We start from the raw sequence: 19,538 nt of genomic DNA on the forward strand, positions 1-19,538 counted from the left end.
TTGTTCTGTTTTAACAAAGGCAAAGAGGACTGTAGAAGTTCTCACTGTACATAGAATTTAGACTGTGTTTATTGGTCAGATTTTTTTTTTATTGACAAGGATTTTGTTTTTTCGTACGCAGATGTGAAAGTGCCAATGATAAATTACCACAGGTGTAGTACTGTACCACCACAGGAACATTGGCAGGCCATCTAGAGAGCCTACATGACCAGGGGGGACTGATGGCATCAAATGGCAAAAAAAATAAAAATAAATAAAAAGCTATTCAATCCTGTAGCTCTAGTTGTTACTGTTAAGAATTTGATTTTAAAATTGAATTCCCCTGTTTTTGTGGATTGATTCACACACTCTTTAGGTCTACTTAGCCTGTTCTAAACAGTTTATCCAAATCCTGTTTTTCAAGTTAAGTTTCTGTCTGTACCCTCTTTCAATTCAGTTGTTTGTCATCTTAAGGTGAGTTGAATAAAGTAATCTAATAAGGACAAGGCTCTGTGTCGATATTCTTTCTGCAGCTTTGGGCAAAGAGCCTGACAACAGCATCACTAAAATACTTGACAGAATTTAATCGGGTTCTTGTTCAATTTCTCTCTTCAACACAGCTCTGATGTAGTTGGTAACACTAAACATGCCATTACACTAACATGCAGCTTGACCGATCATATATACACCACATTGAAGATCTGCTCCTCGGGAGGAAAAGGTTGTAGAATTAGTTGTTCGTTGATTTTGATTAATGGAACAAGGTGAGAGAAGATCACACATGTAGATGTCCAAGGATTGTGATTTAAAAACAATCTCAAACTGTGGCTGAATTGACATTAATTTGAACATGCTTTTAAACTGAATGTATTAAGCTGACAACAAGGGGGTTTATTGGAGAGGCAGACAAAGTGAGAGAGCAGTTTTGTTGTTGTTAGTGATCAACCAGTCGCTAATCCCTAACTAAGTGTGGGTTTAGTTGTGTGTGTCCATGAGCTGCCACACTGACAGCGACTGTTGTGAGTTGATGTTTTCTATATGGTGTAAAGAGAATGGGGGGTGGGGACAGCGCCCCCAAACGGTGACGCAGCGCGCACGAACAGACGTGAAGGAATTTCCGCTGACGTCACTGCGTATGTCCATAACAGGGCTGCAGCTGTCTGAGAGCAACAATAACAAGCTGTACCCAACAACTTCACCGCGGCTTTGACGGTCAATGACAGCGACACAGGGCACCGAATTTCTCAAAATGCCGATGTCTAAATAACCCTGGCCTCCGTTTCTTCGTCCTCTGAGCCGAAAATCAGGTTATCGTCTCGGCGAAACAAACACGGATACTCGGCCGCAGGGGGAACAGGGCAATTCGGGGCTGCATCTGGGTCAGTGGGCCTGTCGGCGGCTGTACCCGTGCTGTATTCTTCCCCGCAGTGTCCCGCTGCGCCTGTCTTTTCTTAGAGTACACGTTGTGTTTAAGCTACGGTAACATGCAGGCTAACGGGACAGGACAGGACCGAGACTCCGAAGTGTCCTGTCGAAACGGTGCTCAGAACGGCGAGGCATCCTCCGCCACTCACTCCAACGGACTCGTATCAGCCACCAACAATGGAAACGGTGTGAGCAGCAACAACAACAGCAGCAGCAGCGGGGTGTCAGCTCAGCCTGCGTCCAACAACAGCAACACGGCGGATGTGAAGAAGAAGAAGCGTCTGTCTCAGTGTGAGGAGGACGTCATCAGGCTCATAGGACAACATCTACACGATTTAGGTCTCAAGTAAGTGAGACTGTTGATCGGCTGTCAACTGACAGCCAGCTGGCAGATGGGGGGTCTTCCTCAAAGCCATCACGCAGTTGGGATAGTCATAATGACCTTTGGACATGTCCTCTCAAGTTAGGGCCAGACCGTCTAAACAAAAACAGGCAGTTTTGATGCTGCTCCACCAATCAGCACCTAGCTGAGGATATGTTATCAGTGTGTAGGCCTCGCAGGTACATGCAGCTTATACACAGCAAACAAGCAGATAAGATTTCATGGCTCTACTTGGGATGCTGGGATGGTGGTATGGGATGTCAGTGAGTCAGTCTTGGTCAGAGTTAAAGTTTTATTATGGAATTTCAAAAGGTTTCTGTTGTACATCTGTCCTCAGCAGACTGCTAATGAGACATGACAGTAAGTATGTCCTTACAACAACCTACACCCAGCCTGAATGAAGAGTAGCTGGGGAACATTTGGGAAACTTTGTTGGGTTTGAACAAAAATAAGTTCAAATACTCTTGACCCATGAGTTCTCTGATCAGACTGTTCACTGCCTTAGATTAATTTATTACCATCCATTATGTTTACATTTTTATGGGATGGAAGAAGGAAAGGGAAACTAATAAACTGAGGTCAACCATAGTTAAGGCCTGTGATTATTGATGTGACTAAATGAGACGTGATGAGACATTAAATGAATGAGAAAACAAGTGTTGTTTAATCTGTTCTTTTTTTTCTTTCACACTTGAGAATCAAAAACCCATGTCCACATTATTCATTATTTAATTTAAATAAATCATAATTCTGTCAGCAGTTAAAGGTTCTATGCTTTTTTTGCTCAGGCAACCAATATCTCTCCTTATTAGCACAGTGCACTAAAAACCAAAGCTATGACATGTCACATGTCAAAGTGTCCTTGAGCAAGACACTAAAGACAACTTAGTTGCTCGCGGTGAGTGTTGGCCAGCTGCATAGCAGCTCCCCCATCGGTGTATGAGTGTGTCTGTGATTGTGAGTGAAAAGCAGTGTAAAGCACTTTGAGTACCAATAGGTAGAAAAGCGCTAGTACAAACCATTTACTGATCACATGACAGTACAGTTCTAATTCCACTTACTGTTAAAACTACATAAGTGCTGGTCATGACTGTAATGGATTTGTGTTTTTTCTGTGTGCATTTTTTTACAGTCAGACTGTTGACCTCCTGATGCAGGAGTCTGGTTGTAGACTGGAGCACCCATCTGCCACCAAGTTTCGCAATCACGTCATGGAAGGAGAGTGGGACAAGGTGGAATCAAGTTAGCAGAAATGCATATCCATAGTTTAGCCGTGATCGATGCTCTGTATTCATTCCTTTTTCGTCTCTTTGTTCAGGCTGAGAGTGACCTGAATGAGCTGAAGGCACTGATGCATTCTCCAAGTGCTATAGTGGTAAGTGGCAAGTCCACCAGTCCCATAACCATGGACACAGTTTTGTCTCTAGTACCTCTGTTGTCTTATCAACAACAAACATGATACAGATATGACTAACACAGCAGCTATGAGCAAGGAGCCTCTGAGTTTAGGGTTGACACAAAATGAATCAGAGGTAGTAAGTGGACAGGTTGAAACATTTTGTCAGCACCACTGAATAAAGCAATTAAATGCTTGCAACTTCTGTCCAGGGACAACAGAAAGCAAATAGCCCCCCCTTGGCTAACTGGTGTATTGACAGCAAGCTACTAAACTAAACTGGTGAGTCCAGTGACTTCACAGAACAGGCAATGATACAAATACTGGGGGAAAAAAAATTTAAATTCTGACTTTAGTAAATATAATTATCTTCAGTGAGAACAGAATATTTTGAGCATTCCGAGACTGCAAATCATTTCACAGTTTGATGGAATCATTATGTTGGATTTCAGTTTGTGCAAATGCTTCATTCTTGATGTGTTGCTTTCAGTGTGTTCACGCTTTCTATACAGCACTATCTTAGCTGAAAAGCACAGGAAAGCTAGAAAACAAAACAATGAGCTTTAACAGCCTCGGATCAGAGAGGGGCAGACAATGCGTCCACACATTCATTTGGTCTTGGGCCTTTAGTGTACTGCTGGCCCCTACTTAAACTCCACTCCTCCTAGTCTCTTTGCACAAAGTTTATTTCCAAGAAAGGCCAGTTGGACTTAAACAACAGCGCTAGGGCCCTTTTTCGTGTTTAAGGTCAGTTTCCTGTTGGAACACAAGCGTGTCAAGTGTGTCTTTGAGCTGTGTGTCTGATTATTTGAGGTTATGCTTAAGAATTCTGAGGTAGTTTTGCTTCCTCTTTATTCCACCCACTCAATGAAATGCTTAAGATCCACTGGCAGCAAAACAGCCTCAGATTGTGATGCTACCACCATGTGGTACAGTGTTCTTAGGGGTCAGTATTTGTCTCATCTGATTATAAAAGTTTTCTTGAAAAGGCTTTTTCTTTGTTAGCTAAAAACTTTAGTCAAGCTGTAAGTTATTGATGTTAGAGCAGGAGCTTCTTTCTTAGACCGCAGTCTTTCATTTCATGGTGATATAATGTCCTCTCAGACCATTGAGGTCTTCTTTCAAGCTTGAAAAGTGACTCCACCTTTGAGAAACAGATGAAGATCAGATTCTACACACTTTTACTGACTTCTTCATAAACTCATGCTTAATGTCCAAAACGCAATTGGTGAAGGTTTTACCATTATTACCTCCACTGAGTTAATTTTTTAATTTAATTAAAGTAATGATCCGCTGTGGTGACCCTGAACGTACAGATAAGCCAAAAGGATGTGTCTTTATGTAAAATGTTGCAGGACAATGCTGGTGGTTTCTGTTTTTAGCTATGTCCTCTCTTTGTCTTCATTTACAGCGGATGAAGTTCCTGCTTTTGCAGCAGAAGTATCTGGAGTATCTAGAAGATGGGAAGGTCCTGGAGGCCCTGCAAGTCCTCAGAGCTGAGCTGACTCCTCTCAAATACAATACTGAGCGTATCCACATCTTAAGCGGGTCAGTTCACCAGCAGACAGGAAAGCTCAGACATTCAGTGTTGTAGGGATGATTTTGGCAGGCGTTCTGTGGACACTCAGTGATTATAATGTTTACTTTGATTGGCTACAGTAAAAAAACTAAATGTAATTTCTTTGCTTGTTCTTTGATGCAAGAAGTGTTGAATTCGGAACTTTATAAAAAAGATGCCTGACAGAACAATCCACGATCAAAATACTGACACAATAATTGATACGTGTGTATACTGTGTTGCAGCAGGTGTGAGTGTGTCCAACAGCAGCTGAGAAAATGTCATGTGTTTTGAAGGTACCTGATGTGCAGTCATGCAGAAGACTTGCGAGCCAAAGCAGAGTGGGAGGGCAAGGGCACAGTATCCCGAACAAAGCTCCTCGACAAACTCCAGAGTGAGTGCAGTCTGATTCACACCCCAGAGTTCTTGTTGCCATTACAAACTACACCAATATGCCACAACATTAATCCAGCAGGTGGTTTTTGGACAGGAGTCATCATGGGAAAAATGTAATGCTGCAATGAGATAGATCTCTGAAAACACAGAGCCTCACAGCTTGCTGTGTATGAGGAAGTGTAGCTACAGACTGGTCAGAGTGTTCATGTAGACCTTTTGCTGATAAGAACCTCATATACATACTGAAATTAGATTTCTGATTGTTTTCTCTGTTTTCCAGAGTGAGCTTCATCTCTCTTATCATGATAATGTACAGTTAGATACAGAAATCTGAGACCATTTTGAAAGTCTGTATTTTTTTATTTAAACCAAGGATGGACCTCTGAGACCACCACATCTTTATTTTGCCAAACCACATTTATGATGAAAAATCTCATCTGTCTCTCGGTGAACAAAGCTTGATGTCTTAATCTGCTTTGCTCACTTATGGCGCCTGATCCTGCTTTTGTTAAAACTGATCCCGTTTCCACAAAGGATGCTAGAGCTATGCACTTCTCCCTTAAAAACCATTAGTGGAACGTTTGACACTGTCTGTGTCAAAAAGAGTTCTGATCCCAGCAATGTTCTACTAAAAACTTGAGACACATATTTCTAACAAGAGTGCAGTGACTACAGTTTGATTTACAAGCTTCTGATGAATCAGCTAAACTCACAGTCGCTGTGATGGATACAACTCAAGGTTTTACTTTTTGTAAAAAGATTTTTACATGAGCACTGCCACAAATTTGCTATAGTTTCACATCTAAATTTTAAATTGTACTGACTTTCAATTGATGACTTTTGAATTATTGGTGAGTGTGTGTCTGTCACTGTGTGCAGCATACTTGCCTCCGTCGGTGATGCTGCCTCCCCGCCGCCTACAGACTTTGCTAAAGCAGGCAGTGGAACTACAGAGGGAGCGCTGCCTCTACCATAACACCAAGCTGGACACAGGACTGGACTCTGTGTCCCTGCTTTTAGACCACACCTGCAGCCGGTATGAACCCACACACTGTGTAGTGCTTTGGTTACCACTGAGGGTGATGGGACTTTATTCTGCAGATCCTACTTAAATATACTCTGGATGAGTTGTACAGTGACCATAACAAGTGTTTAACTAATTTATACATAAGCTAAAATGGGTTCAGATTCGATAATTGATAGTAGTGAGATGGATTCTGTCTATTAATCTGTGGTTTTCCTTATCTAAACTACATTTCTCTTCAAAGCTAATCCAACTAGTCATATTATATGATTGTTGGCATGACCTCAAACCTCCCTAAATGCTAAGCAGTTATCTGCTGTGTCTCAACATAACCAGAACCAGGGTTTAAACTGGGGCCAGAGCTCAGCTCCATCTCCTTTGTCACTGCTCTGGAACTTTTGTTTTTAACAATGTGAGTTTCAGAGTTCATCTCACACTGCTCGTACACATGGAATTGTGGTTTTCCTAAGCTTCATTAAATCACTGTGGTTGTCAAGGTGCAGCACAATCTCTGCCTTACGAGAGAGGAGAGATCCATGATTTACAAATGTCACAATGCAGCAGCAATTATTAAACTCGTCAGCAGGGACATTGTGATCTTACTGCAGCTTGGTTACATACACTTATCATCAACATAAATCTCATAGTAATATTAAGCTTTCGATTATTTCTTTGAACTGTTCTTTCTTATGATGGGTGGGGAAGGTAAACTTTCATCTACATCTATAAATGCATTTATTCAAGTACAGAACTTATGTACAAATTTGAGCTACTTTAATTGAATATTTTTATTTCAAGTTACTTTTACTCCTCTACCAGTTGTCCTTTACTGCACTACATTCCTCCAACAGGATGCAGATGTACTGTAGATGTTGTAAACAAAAAATAATAACTCATAAATGATGATGTATTTTTACAGTACCTTTACCAGCTGCAACAGTGATGTCATGGTTGTTAATTAGAATACAGTAATATAGTCATTCCACATAGTGTATGTCAATTACTTTTGTTACTAAAAGTATAATTGAGTAATAATAATCATATTCAGTGGTTCAAACACAAGACATTGTTGAAACTTTTTAGAGTTAGAAGTAGTGGAGTACTTGTGGATTTCTATTCAAAGTAACTTTTAGAGGAAGTTCTTTGTACTTTACCTTTGACTAAAGAAAAAGCTGTAGTTCTACTTATTTTGGAGTACTTTTTTTTTTTTTTTAGGTAAGTTCATCAATGTTTTTGTGTTTGAAACCGAATTTTGGTGTTTAGTGTCGAAAATAAATTTGGCATAAGAACAGAATAATTGTACAAAGAATAATCAGTTCTATTCTTTTGGGACTTTGAAATGTTTTTTTTTTTACTCTCAGATTTGACTAAATCTGAGGACAAGCACCTAAATAGAACAGGAAATACAATAAACAAGCGATTGCCATTTAAAATAGTTTGAAATTGTATCTTTCAGAGGGAGCTGATTTTATTTCATTTCTTCTGAGTCTGCTTCAGTCTGTTTTTATAGTGTTTAGAACTGTAGCTAGAAAGTTTTTCAAAGTCTTCACTTCCAGTGAAGATGATATTAGGTCTGTTGTTAGTTTTGAACTAGCAATTACAGAACATTTACCTTTTTTTTTTTTTTGCTTGTTTTTCATTTCCCATTAGACCTAACAAACACGTGTTAGTTTGCTTTCAACAAGAGTTTGGTTTCAAGCGCACCCAGGGAGGTGGCGCTGGACTTCTCATTGGTGACACAAGTTTACCCCTACAACTCCAGTCGGCAGTATTACATTATTTGGATATCACACTATAAGGGGAACTGCACTGGTTAAATTCCATGTGGTTGTAATCTGTTGGCCACTGGGTGACTTCTGGGATGAGCTCAACATTCTGCTGTCGCACTTCTCTAAAGATGGCACTCCTCTCATCATCTTGGGAGATATGAATGTGCACCTAGACACGTTGCTGATGTCCTTGCACTTCCTTGCACATCCACGCTCCTCATCTCAATCCCTCCTACCACCTGTCCTTGGGATCCCATCCTCTCCACTCTCTAAACAGACCCACACCCATTCACTCTTTTATTCCATTTCTGGGCATGACCCTTAATTGAGCAGCCTTCATCCAAATCTCAGATTTTTTTTCTCCAGACAGCCTTCTCGATGTAAAGCTGTCCGGCTTTAGGAGTGCTGCATCTCAGTCTTCTGTCTTAATCCCACTCAGTCTGTCTGCAGCTTTTGACACTGTAAACAATCAGATCTCTGACTTGGGCATCTCTGGTCCAGCTCTGGCATAGCCTGGGTCTTACCTATATTGACAAACTTTCAAGGTAGGCAGGGCCTCCTAGGCAGTGTCTGACTCTCACACACAATACATGCATAGGATATATCTACACACACATATTGCAAACATACATTAATAAAAATGTAAGACTTCAATAATCCGTTATGTTAAGTCAAATTGACATTTAATGGAAAAAGCCCTCCTTAAAACGAATTTGGTTATGCATATTGATGCGTCAGCTAATGTGTGTGTGTGTGTGTGTGTGTGTTTCTAATCTTTAGGAAACAGTTCCCCTGCTACACACAGCAGATTCTTACTGAACACTGCAATGAAGTCTGGTTCTGCAAGTTTTCCAATGATGGGACAAAACTTGCAACTGGGTCCAAAGACACCACGGTCATTGTGTGGCACGTTGACACGGTAATCAGCTGTTTGTTTTTTTAGGAAGTGTGTGAAAGCTGAAGTAACTGTATAACTGATTGGTTGGTCTGTTGGTTGACAGGACACCCAGCAGCTGAAGCTGATGAAGACTCTGGAGGGTCATGCTTATGGTGTGTCCTACCTGGCATGGAGCCCAGATGATGCCTATCTGATAGCCTGTGGTCCTGATGACTGCTCTGAGCTGTGGCTGTGGAATGTACAGGTATAATCTTTGTTGAACAGGTGAAGGGTCAGTGTGGATCAGTTCGTAGAGGAGTTGTCCATGAATTGCAGGTAGGGTTGGTAGTTAAAGTCACAGTTCCTCCTGGCCACGTCAGTGTGTCCTTCGGCAAGAAACTGGTGTGTGTTCCTTACTAAATGGCTTTGTATAAAGGCATCTGCCAAATGAGTAAATCTAAAATGACTAAATGTGCGGAAGTCCGGCACATTTAGTGCTGGATCCAAGCCTTCTCACTGTGAGACAACACAGCTGCACAATCCTGCCGCAGGCACCAACTGTATATTTTGCTCATAATTACACAACCGGGTTCACCATGACAACCAGCTCTCCATCTGTCATACACTTAGGACACGCTGTATTATTATTTCCCTTTTTCTGTTGTTTTTAGGACAAACACATTTACAGCTCATTCACACCTCCTTCAGGCTGTTGATTGGTCTGAAATGCCCTACCCCATACACGCTGAATACAGTCAGTGCAGGAGGCACAGGTACATGAGAGCATGTTCACGGAGAAACATTAGCAAGTCACCTCAAGGAAAAATCCCTTATGATTTAATGTGAGTTGAGTCTGTGTAATGATAAACCAAAACAATTAGCTAAAAGAGGCTAAAAAGCTCACTCTCATGTTGACTTTGCGAGTGCAGAAATACTGTCTTCTCACTCCGTTTGACCTTTCTAAATTTCTTCAACACTGAAAGAAGCATTAAAAAAGTCCAGTAAGAGGTTGTGTTTGCAGGTATTTACAAGGTCACATGACCAAAACCTTAAAAGCAGTATGCTGTGTAGTGTGTGTAGGCTAAGGACTCTTCAGTCCTTTTTCTCTCTTCTCTCCACTCTGCTATGTAGACGGGGGAGTTACGGACTAAGATGAGTCAGTCTCATGAAGATAGCTTGACCAGCGTGGCCTGGAATCCAGATGGCAAACGCTTCGTGACTGGTGGCCAGAGAGGCCAGTTCTACCAGTGTGTGAGTATCTTTGATAGAACACACTACCATCTTTTTCAAGATTCAAAACAACTTTATTGATCCCATAGGAAAACTGTGTTGCCTTGTTACAGCTGCCCTCCACGTTAAAATTACAAAAGAAAGGAAAATCCTTCCACCAAACCAAGACAATAAACAAGTACAAGTGCAAACTACGGATCAATAAGTAAGAAAAAGCCAGCTAGAGGAGTAAAAATACCACTGGGAGAAAGGATCTCCTGTGATGTTCTGTGGAGCTGTCATCAGAGTGAAAGTGCTCCTCTGTGCAGCCAGCACACAGTGGAGGGGGTTGAAGGACTGAGAGGAGTTTGGATGACATTCTCCTCTCAGCCACAACATGCAGAGGGTCCAAGTCCACCCCCAGAACAGAACCAGCCTCCTTATTAGTCTGTTACTGTCTGCCACCTTTATATTGCTGCCCCAGCATAGAAGATGGAGCTGGCTACCACAGACTCATTAAACTGCAGATGTTGAAGGAGCTCGGTTTTCTTAGAAAATACAGCCCGTGCTGTGTTTTCCTGTATAATGATGCTGCATTGACTGAGCAATCCAGTTGTTGGTTGGATCCCCGGATTCTCTGGTCACATGTCGAAGTGTCCTTGAGCAAGAAACTGAACCCCAACTTAGCTGCTCCAGGCTGGTTATTTGGGAAGCAGCGGTCAGTTTTTGTTGGTGTGAGATTTCAACACAGAATGTAATCTGTAATGCACCCTGAGAGTCCATCAATGTCCTCCCCATGTGTCTCAGATTGGTTTCCAATCCGTGGCCTCAAAACATCCCTGCAGGGCATTTGTGGCCCCCTCAGACCATCCTTTCACTGTTTTGGTGGTGGGGGGCTGCCTTTAAACTAGAGGCAAGTACACAGGCAGGAGGTGGATCAGGTTGTGGTCAGACCTGCCCTGGCACTGAAGGACAGTAGAGCTTTAGGCTTCTTTAACATTTGAGAACATCAGGTCCAGTGTCTTCATCCCCTGGTGTGACAATCCACATACTGTGCAAATGTGGGGAGAGTCTTGGAGAGGGTTGTATGATTAAAGTCGCCGGAGATCATAAAGAGGGCATTGGGATGTCGGGTCTGGAGTCTTGCTGCAACTGAGTGTATGACGTCACATGCTCCGTCTGCGGAGGCAGAGGGAGGAACATAGACACCGATCAATATGTTGTGTGAGAACTCTCTGGGCATATACTATGGAAGGAGGCCCACTGCCAACAGTTTGATGTCCGGGCAAGAGACGATTTCTTAAACAGGTTTTGATGTACGTGATCAGGCCCCCTCATTTCCTCTTTCCTCTCTCCTCCGATCCGCCTGCACTGAACTGAATATTGATATGTGGGGCATACTGTCCTGCAGGCATGTCTTCCTGAAACACATTAGACTACACTCTCGAACGATATTATCCTTCCTCACCAGTGAAGTCAATTTGTCCACCTTGTTCTCTAGAGACTTCACATTGTCCATAATTAAAGACAGGAGATGCGGCTTGAATCTTCTCTCTTTCACTTACCTGTTATCTTTTCCACCCCTCCGCTTTTTACCAGCTCAGTGACCTCTCGCTGTTTTCCTTATTTCTTTCGGAATGTTTAAAGCCCGAATGAAATTTTAATTCACGGTGCCGGTCTACTGTGGCCCCGGAGGTAAAGTTGTCGTCCACCAATCTCCCAGTTGCTGATTTGCTCCACAGCTGCTCCAGTCACATGTCGAAGTGTCCTTGAGCAAGACACTGAACCCCAACTAAGTTGCTCCCTGTGAGTGTTGGCCAGCTATAAATATTGAGAAAGTATATAATTATTTTGAGATACAGGCTTTTATACTATACTAAAATACTAAACTAAAACTATGAAAAGGGAAGAATAAATAGAAAAGCAACAGGCTGATCAAGTCCAGATGTTGCTCTGAGATGCTGTTTCACATATGTAAGACACAGCAGGAGATTGTCCGAGTCAGAAGTTTTCACACAGAAAAAACTACGCTTAATTTCTGTCAGGGCAAAAAGGGCAGAGCAGAGAGGGTGATTTCATGTTTCATGCCAGTGCTATTTTAAGTTGCATATTTTAGCTTCAATCTGTTATGGATCTTGACTTTCCCACATCCATCTGGATTTGTTCCAACTAATTTGATTTCTCCTGACTCCCAGGACTTGGATGGAAACTTACTGGACTCATGGGAAGGAGTTCGTGTGCAGTGCCTGTGGTGTCTGAGTGACGGCCGGACCGTCCTTGCATCTGACACCCATCAACGCATTCGAGGATATAATTTTGAAGACCTGACAGACAGAAACATGTAGGTCATCACTCACTGGGCTGAATAATATGAACTTCTTTTCCTGCTTTTTCTGTACATGTTTGACAAAGTGGTAGTAGACTTGATATATTGGATATTTGTATTTAATCCTTTTACTTTGCCAGCTCCTTAAGCTTGTGACCCATTCGTTATTATGACAAATCACAAATTCTAAAAAGTTTTTTTTCCTTGATGTGATTACTTAAAATCATTAATCTCACAGAATTAAAGGGCACCATACTAAACAGTCCCACCTTAACTACAATGCTGGTGTTGCTAGCAGAAGGTTGCCATGTTTCACAGACTCAACTTGTGTTTTTTTACCGGTCTTGTAGCTACATCCTCTCTCAAATATTTATCTGCATGTAAATATTTCCCTAGTTGGATAGTCTAGACTCAATATGAAGGTAATTTGTTGTTAGTGTGGGGAATCCAGAGGCTTCTGGTGCTAAGGCCTAATACAGACAGATCACAGACAGATTTTGCAGCTTGCAAAACACGTTTTTTTGTTTTTTGTTTGTTTGGAGCCCAGACTCCAAATCAGTGCAGTTTCTTCATCACTTCCCAAGTGGTTTTACAGTTGTTCACACTTTAACTTACGTGACTCTTAACAACACACAAACATCGGTTAGAAATACAGTCAAACCCACAGGTGACCATCGGTGTCAACAACCTAACCCAACATGTTGGACAGAGGGAAACCACGATCCAAGTTGGTACATGAGGCGCCCAGAAAGAAAATGGATGACAGGGATCTCTCCTGTTTGATTTCTTTAATTCTTAGAGAGTAAAAGACACTTAAAGATGTTAGGAGTGAGCACACCTCTTCTCTTGTTTTTCTGATTTAATGAGAGGTGCTTTTCTAGTTCACGTTTCAAGACACACCTGAAGTAGTGAGGCGTGCAAATGCAACGGCCAACACTCTTCACTGTCAAGACAACAATTAGAAAAAGCTGCCACAGGCTGCTAAGAGTGCTCTGTCTGACCTGGGCCTAAGGATGTTGTTTGTTGACATCAGTCGAGCAGCAGTTCAACACAAGAAGACCCCAGCAGCTCATGGTTAAACTAAGAACTTTTCACTCAGCCACTAGGTCATGGACTTTCTAACCAAGCCACCACAGAGGGTCAGTGTTGGATTTAACTCCTCGTCCTTCCTGAACACAGGATTGCAATATTTAAACCAACCATCTAACAAAAAGGACTGGCAAAAAGATCATGGGTATCACCTGTTTGTCCCCGTGCAAGCTACAGCTCACACACACAAACACCCCCAGCTTACACCTTAGCTTTGCACTTTATCGCCTGCAAATAACCTAAATGTAATCTGTGTTGGGTGTATTTTTAGCATAATCTAAACTGACGGTAAAAAACCTTATTGCAATCAAAAAGCTGCGCATTTTCTCTGCCTAATCATGTACATTTGAGGAACCACTTTTGAATCTCCTCTGACATTATCTGTTGTATCTGCTCAATATTAACTTATTGTGCAGATACAGAGATACAGTACACTGCAAACAACCTCTCTCACCCCTGTGCACAACCAGAACCTCAGTGTGCTAGTTAGCAGGACCCACCTTATTTTTTTCCTTATTTACAGATCAAGAGCTCTACAGAACCTCGTGAGGTTTTCTGACCAACGACTGGATGCCCAGTTAGATGAACATGAGGGAAATTATGCTGAGTTGGACAAAAAGCGAAAGGATTAAAATCACGGATTAGACCTTTTTGATGTAACAAACTGTATCTTCAACATGATTTCTATTGTGAGATTTGGTGATTATATCCAAAGCAACTGGAGAAAAAAAATTAATCAATAGATTAAAAATGTGTGTTTGTTATTACCATAACAGCAGATCTGTTTACTTTTGGTTCCCCCCACACAAGTCGATGGACATACTACATTAGGCCTTTGCATGATTTAAAGAATGTTCGAAACATTTTTACTGTACCTGAGTACTAGCGTTAATGAAACGTGTGGGAAAACATGTTAATCAACACAAAAGTTGCTTTCACGAACTAAAATTTCAGGGCACAATTAATTTATTACAATTGCTTTAAACTAAATGGCGTCAATGAAGGAAACAGCTGTGCCACAAGTGAACAAGGGAATGGATGCCAGTGTAAAAGACAGACGCAGCTGTGTATGAAATGGGTGAACATAAACAGAAATCTAGATATAAAAAAATAACATTCTACACCCATATGTGTAACCTGCAGGCTACAATACTGAAATGATGTTTTGTGACACTGTAGCTGTTAATTCTTGCGTAGCCGAGCAGTGGGCCATTGTGCAACAGCATTTAATCCCCCTGTGGCTCAAGCTGTGTGTTGTATCTTTACAGAGTACAAGAAGACCACCCCATCATGTCTTTCACCGTTTCCAGAAATGGAAGGTTAGCTCTGCTCAATGTTGCTACTCAGGTGAGCACCTTGTTACTTTGTCACGTTTCACATTATGGAGTAATGCCTTTTTCATTCAACGTGATCTCTTTGCTACAGCACCAGTTCAATTTAGTGTTGTTCTGAAATGTGTCTCAGTAAATCCTGTGTTTTTAGGGGGTACACCTGTGGGATCTGCAGGACCGGGTGTTGGTGAGAAAGTACCAAGGGGTGACCCAGGGCTTCTACACCATCCACTCGTGTTTCGGAGGGCACAATGAAGACTTCATCGCTAGTGGCAGTGAAGGTAGAACAACACGTGTTTACTAGAAACACCAGACTGTGGACTGAGACAGAATAAAAACAAGTCATAGCTTTGACAAAGCTAATTGACTGAAGGTGGAATTATGCTTTTCTGTGATAAAGTGTAGGTGCCTACTAACACTTTCCGAAGCTAAACAGACATTGATGCTCACATGCACATCAAGTACAAAGTAAAAGCTAAATAATGTAAATTGTTTTGCAAGTAAAATTTACTGTTCAAGTATTTAAAAAAACACTTCCCAAGCCACCTGTGTGCAAGCTGGAGAAGCAGATTTTTTACGTGTTAAATTGAAGGCGTTGCCCTTTTAAAGGTAAAGCTGACAAAGTGTCCTGTCTCCTGTCAGACCACAAAGTTTACATCTGGCACCGCCGCAGCGAGCTGCCCATCGCAGAGCTGACTGGTCACACCCGTACAGTCAACTGTGTGAGCTGGAACCCTGTCCTGCCAGGACTGCTGGCCAGCGCCTCTGATGATGGGACCGTCCGAATTTGGGGGCCTGCTCCCTTTCTGGATGTCCAGGATGCAGAGGGGCTCAACGGTATGAACGTGTAAAGTAGTATGCATAGTTGATATGGAGGGTTTTGGAGAACACCTGAGTAGGTAGTGTATGAAGAATTGCCAGCTGTACATTTCTTTCGCTGTTGAAGTCGATTACTGAACTGCACACACACGGGTCAATTCGATAGTTTCACATGTACAAACTACTGGAATCTAATGCAGCGGCTCTGCCACAAATTCTATGTTTACAATGTTAGAATTTCTCGGTTTTTAGGTTGAAACTGTCAGAAAGGTGATATTTCTACTATGTGTTTATGATTGAATTCAAAGTGCTCAGTGCAGTAGAATGAGAGTTGGTTCTAATGTTTTGGCCTCCTCAATATATGTAAGTGCATGTGTGTGTATATATAAAATTGCAGCAGAAACGGCGAGTGAGCTGTGAGGATGTGACCTCTGTCTCCTTCCTGTCCTGTCCAGAATGTTGCAGCATGGACAGCTGATGATCTGCGTCTGCTGCGACCACGGGAGCATTAAGACTCTGTAGAAACTTGAATGAATAATATGTGGAAAGCTTTGGTGATTGGACAACTGTTTCCTTGGAGGGGGGGGCTAGTGGTGCTGCAGAGTCGCATCACTGAGAGCAGAGCCAGCTGGGTGAAGCTGAGCTCGTGGACCTCAAGTGTCCCTCAACCTCCACCTCTCTGGACCTGCTCCCTCAGCCCCACCCAGGACCACCCACCTCCTCTAATTTATTATCGACTACATTATTTATTCCTGAGTAATTCACTGACTAGTGCTAGGCTGTGACTTAGACGCGCCTGGTGGAGGGTGTATGTTTTTAGTTTTCTTCAGTCCTCCTCAACCTTTTAAGCGATTTTACCTGCAAGAACATTTCATGGATGTTACACTTATTTAAACAGAAACTTTTAAATGCAATGTTCTGTGCTACCCAGTTCTTTTCTTTTTATTTTTTTTTTTGAACACGTTATGAAGTTTTCCCTTTAGCTTTCCTGCATATAACCAGAGAAAAATAGTATTTGACGAGCATGTCATGGCGATGTGAGTGATGCTTAACTTCTGTTCTCTGATCGCAGTATGTCCTATATCAGTTTGAATACGCTAAGAGAAGTATACAGCAGCTGATGTGTGTCATCCCTTCCCTCTGAGTATGGATTACATAAGCATAGCTTCACGGTGTCGGTGTGGATTTCATTTTCTTAACTGTTTGTGCTTTTATTTCTGTTTCTGTTGCCACTTCTTTGGGTTTGATTTAGTTTTACATGTTCTAAGTGTCATTTATTATTGTGTTGTTTTCTTTTTTTTTTTTTGAATTTATTACACATGGAGATGTAACATTCAGAAAAGACTCCTAAAATCAGCCCCAGAAAACCAAGCCCACCTGCCAACTGTTAAGGCTGGTGTTCATGTTTCATTGGATCACAACTCCCATGAAAAGACGAGAACAAACAAAGTGGGAGTGTGTTTCTCACAAAGTTAAAGCAGCAGGACTGTGTGTGCGTGTGTGTGCGTGTGTGTGTGTGTGGGATTCGAAATAAACCAGTGTGTTCATGGGAATGAAGGAACATGTCACCCAGTGCAACAGTGTGGATCTTTGCAATGTGTTCGTAGTTTGTGAATACAATGGAGTATAATGGCTGTGGCTTAAAAAGACAGAGAGAGCCAATTGCTAGCCTTATCTCAAGTTCGACAGAGAGCCGAGAGGTCACACAGTAACAGTATAGATGAGTGAATCTTTAACAATCAGTGTGTAACACATTTGTACATAGTTTTTCTGAATACGCTGTTTCAGACATCCACAAGAACAATCTTGCCTGATATGATGTTCTATGTAATATGTGCTGTATATCTGTATGTTATAGCATGTATTATGAGGCTGTGTACAAATAGCACACAAGACAATATGTTTTACAGGGTTCCCATCCTGTTACAGTAAATAAAAGGTCTCAGCTGCTCTTTTGGAGTTTCAGTCCAAATTTTCTCTACTGCATTTCTATTGGAATGTAAAGCAGCACGTTCACATTTCCACCTACTAACACACAATGTATGAGTTGTGGGATTCACAAACTACTGCAGCCACAATTATCTTTGTGTCTGCTTATTGTAGTGATAGTTTTCCAAACTGCTTTGACAGATTCTGTTTACAAGCGAATTGTTTTATCAAATCTTTTCCAGTCTTGGACAATTACTGTGGGAACCCTGTTGATCTGCCAAGGACCCATCGCAGCCATCACCAGCTTAAGCTCTTCCATCACAGAACACACATACACTAGTACACAACCAGAGATGTCTCACACAAACACTTGAATCAATCACAGATGTGGTGTTCTAGTTTCTGCGACTTTCTTTACTTGGTTTATTGGAGTATTTCAGGCTTCTTTTCTTTTCTGTACTTGCTATAAGAAGCCACAGTAAGAATCTTTTTTGCTTGCGGGCAGTGTCAGCCACATTTTACATTTTAAATGTGTTATTAAAAAAGTGATTGTACTGTTCTGTATTGTTCTGTAGGAGAAGTGTTATGTATGCAAATTTTAAATAAAGCGTTCAGGGTTTTAAATGGAATTACATTTGATTTGTTGATCTTTGCTTCTTCCCTGCCACCTGAGCAGTACTCTTCAGACCACATCCACTGTGGATGTAACATACAGTACGTTTATTGTATTTTAATTGTGTCTTCGAGCTCACAGACGTGTCCTGTTTTTGAAAATTACTACAATAGCAATGTTCTATTTTTGTTTACTGACTTCTGCTCCATAATCTTTTCACGGAGTTGACTGGAGTGTTTCGTTTGTTGGTTTGTATGTTTTTGTGGTGGAGTTCTTTACATGCAGCTGGACCTTCCAGAGTAAAAAGTGGGATTGTTTGACCTTGAGATGAGGGAAACTCCAGGTTTTCTGTTCCAGTAAGGCAGATCAGTTAAACTCTGTCAGTTAAATTGCTGTGGGAAAGTAACCTGCTGGCTGACAGGTTTTCTTCAACAAAGTGTATTGTGCACAAGTGATCTGAAACTTCTTTAATTTCTTCGTTCATACAGCACAGATCGGAGCATATTCATTTTCTGAAATTCACGTTGGATAATAGCTCATTAGCTTATTACCAACCTGTCTTTATTAACATCTCTGTCCTCACTTACATGAATGTTACAGTGTGGATTCGGCTCACAACAAAATCTTTTGTTCTTTGTCTTATTGCTGAGATACTGTGGACAATTGAACAGCTGGTTGTCAGTTCACTGCACTTAAACATTTACTACTGTAATCACTGTAAATGAGAAATATATGTGAAGCTAAAATCATGTGAGATTGAAATATGAATAATGATTTTATCATCAGACAGGATGATTTTTGTTATTTGTCGATTGCAGATACAGTATCGTATGCCTTTAATAGCACTGGATATAAAGGGACTGCAAACATTTTGCACCTATAAGCATATATAGAATTGTACATACTGTATAGCGCATATAGATTTTATTTAAGATTTCTTGTCTAACATATAGTTTAATTTAAGAAAATTTAAGAATTGAGTGTTGTTTTCTTACTCTTTACCTGTTGATGTTACTGGACAATTGTAATAATAAAATTTTCCCCTTGGGAATCAAGTTTTCTTATCTTAAAAGTTAGCTGTTGGTGAAAGGTGAATTGAACTAAATACAAAAATGAGAGAATGAACAACATGGCATAAACCTTGACAGTGTTGATTTATATAACAAGTCTTTCACATCTGCAGCTGGGTATTTATTTCTTTATATTATTAATCATAATCACAAGATTAACATTTCCAGCTCCTCAGATTAAAATGGTGGCTTTGCTCAATATTTGCCTGTTGTCATTGTTAAGCATAGTTTGAGCTTGATTGATGATGGCTTTTTATAGTCATCATGCACACACTCAACTCCATCCATCCATCCATCCATCCAGGTATCTATTAACTTTAACTGTTTATCCTGTTCAGGTTCACAG

The 19,538-nt window shown here is 41.2% G+C and overlaps 1 protein-coding gene across 3 annotated transcripts; it reads left to right on the forward strand.

Annotated features, from left to right (window-relative positions):
• The first annotated feature begins 1,099 nt into the window (after positions 1-1,099).
• On the forward strand, positions 1,100-18,143 carry wdr26a (WD repeat domain 26a). Of its 3 annotated transcripts, none has more exons than XM_067509437.1 (14): positions 1,101-1,750; positions 2,919-3,018; positions 3,105-3,161; positions 4,594-4,730; positions 5,037-5,134; positions 6,016-6,172; positions 8,710-8,848; positions 8,931-9,071; positions 9,938-10,057; positions 12,211-12,356; positions 14,699-14,777; positions 14,913-15,042; positions 15,404-15,598; positions 15,978-18,143. In XM_067509437.1, the coding sequence occupies exons 1-14, from the start codon at positions 1,464-1,466 to the stop codon at positions 15,998-16,000; spliced, it is 1,809 nt and encodes a 602-aa protein (XP_067365538.1). In that variant the 5' UTR covers positions 1,101-1,463; the 3' UTR covers positions 16,001-18,143. The 3 variants fall into 3 exon arrangements, 2 of the variants coding, with proteins under 2 accessions (XP_067365538.1, XP_067365537.1); XM_067509436.1 differs by having other exon boundaries at positions 1,102-1,750; positions 16,036-18,143; XR_010914789.1 differs by lacking the exons at positions 14,913-15,042; positions 15,404-15,598; positions 15,978-18,143 and adding an exon at positions 13,954-14,119 and having other exon boundaries at positions 1,100-1,750.
• The last annotated feature ends 1,395 nt before the right edge of the window (positions 18,144-19,538 follow it).

Source organism: Channa argus, chromosome 7, assembly GCF_033026475.1.
Source record: "Channa argus isolate prfri chromosome 7, Channa argus male v1.0, whole genome shotgun sequence".
Taxonomy (NCBI): Eukaryota; Metazoa; Chordata; class Actinopteri; order Anabantiformes; family Channidae; genus Channa; species Channa argus.

What these genes read in the sequence shown, in the direction of transcription:
- wdr26a (XM_067509437.1), top strand. Translation starts at nt 1,464, where the DNA reads ATGCAGGCTAACGGGACAGGACAGGACCGAGACTCCGAAGTGTCCTGT. An exon ending in CGTATCCACATCTTAAGCGG is followed by an intron (nt 4,731 to 5,036) that starts GTCAGTTCACCA and finishes TGTGTTTTGAAG; the next exon opens with GTACCTGATGTGCAGTCATG. An exon ending in GGATGCAGAGGGGCTCAACG is followed by an intron (nt 15,599 to 15,977) that starts GTATGAACGTGT and finishes ATAAAATTGCAG; the next exon opens with CAGAAACGGCGAGTGAGCTG.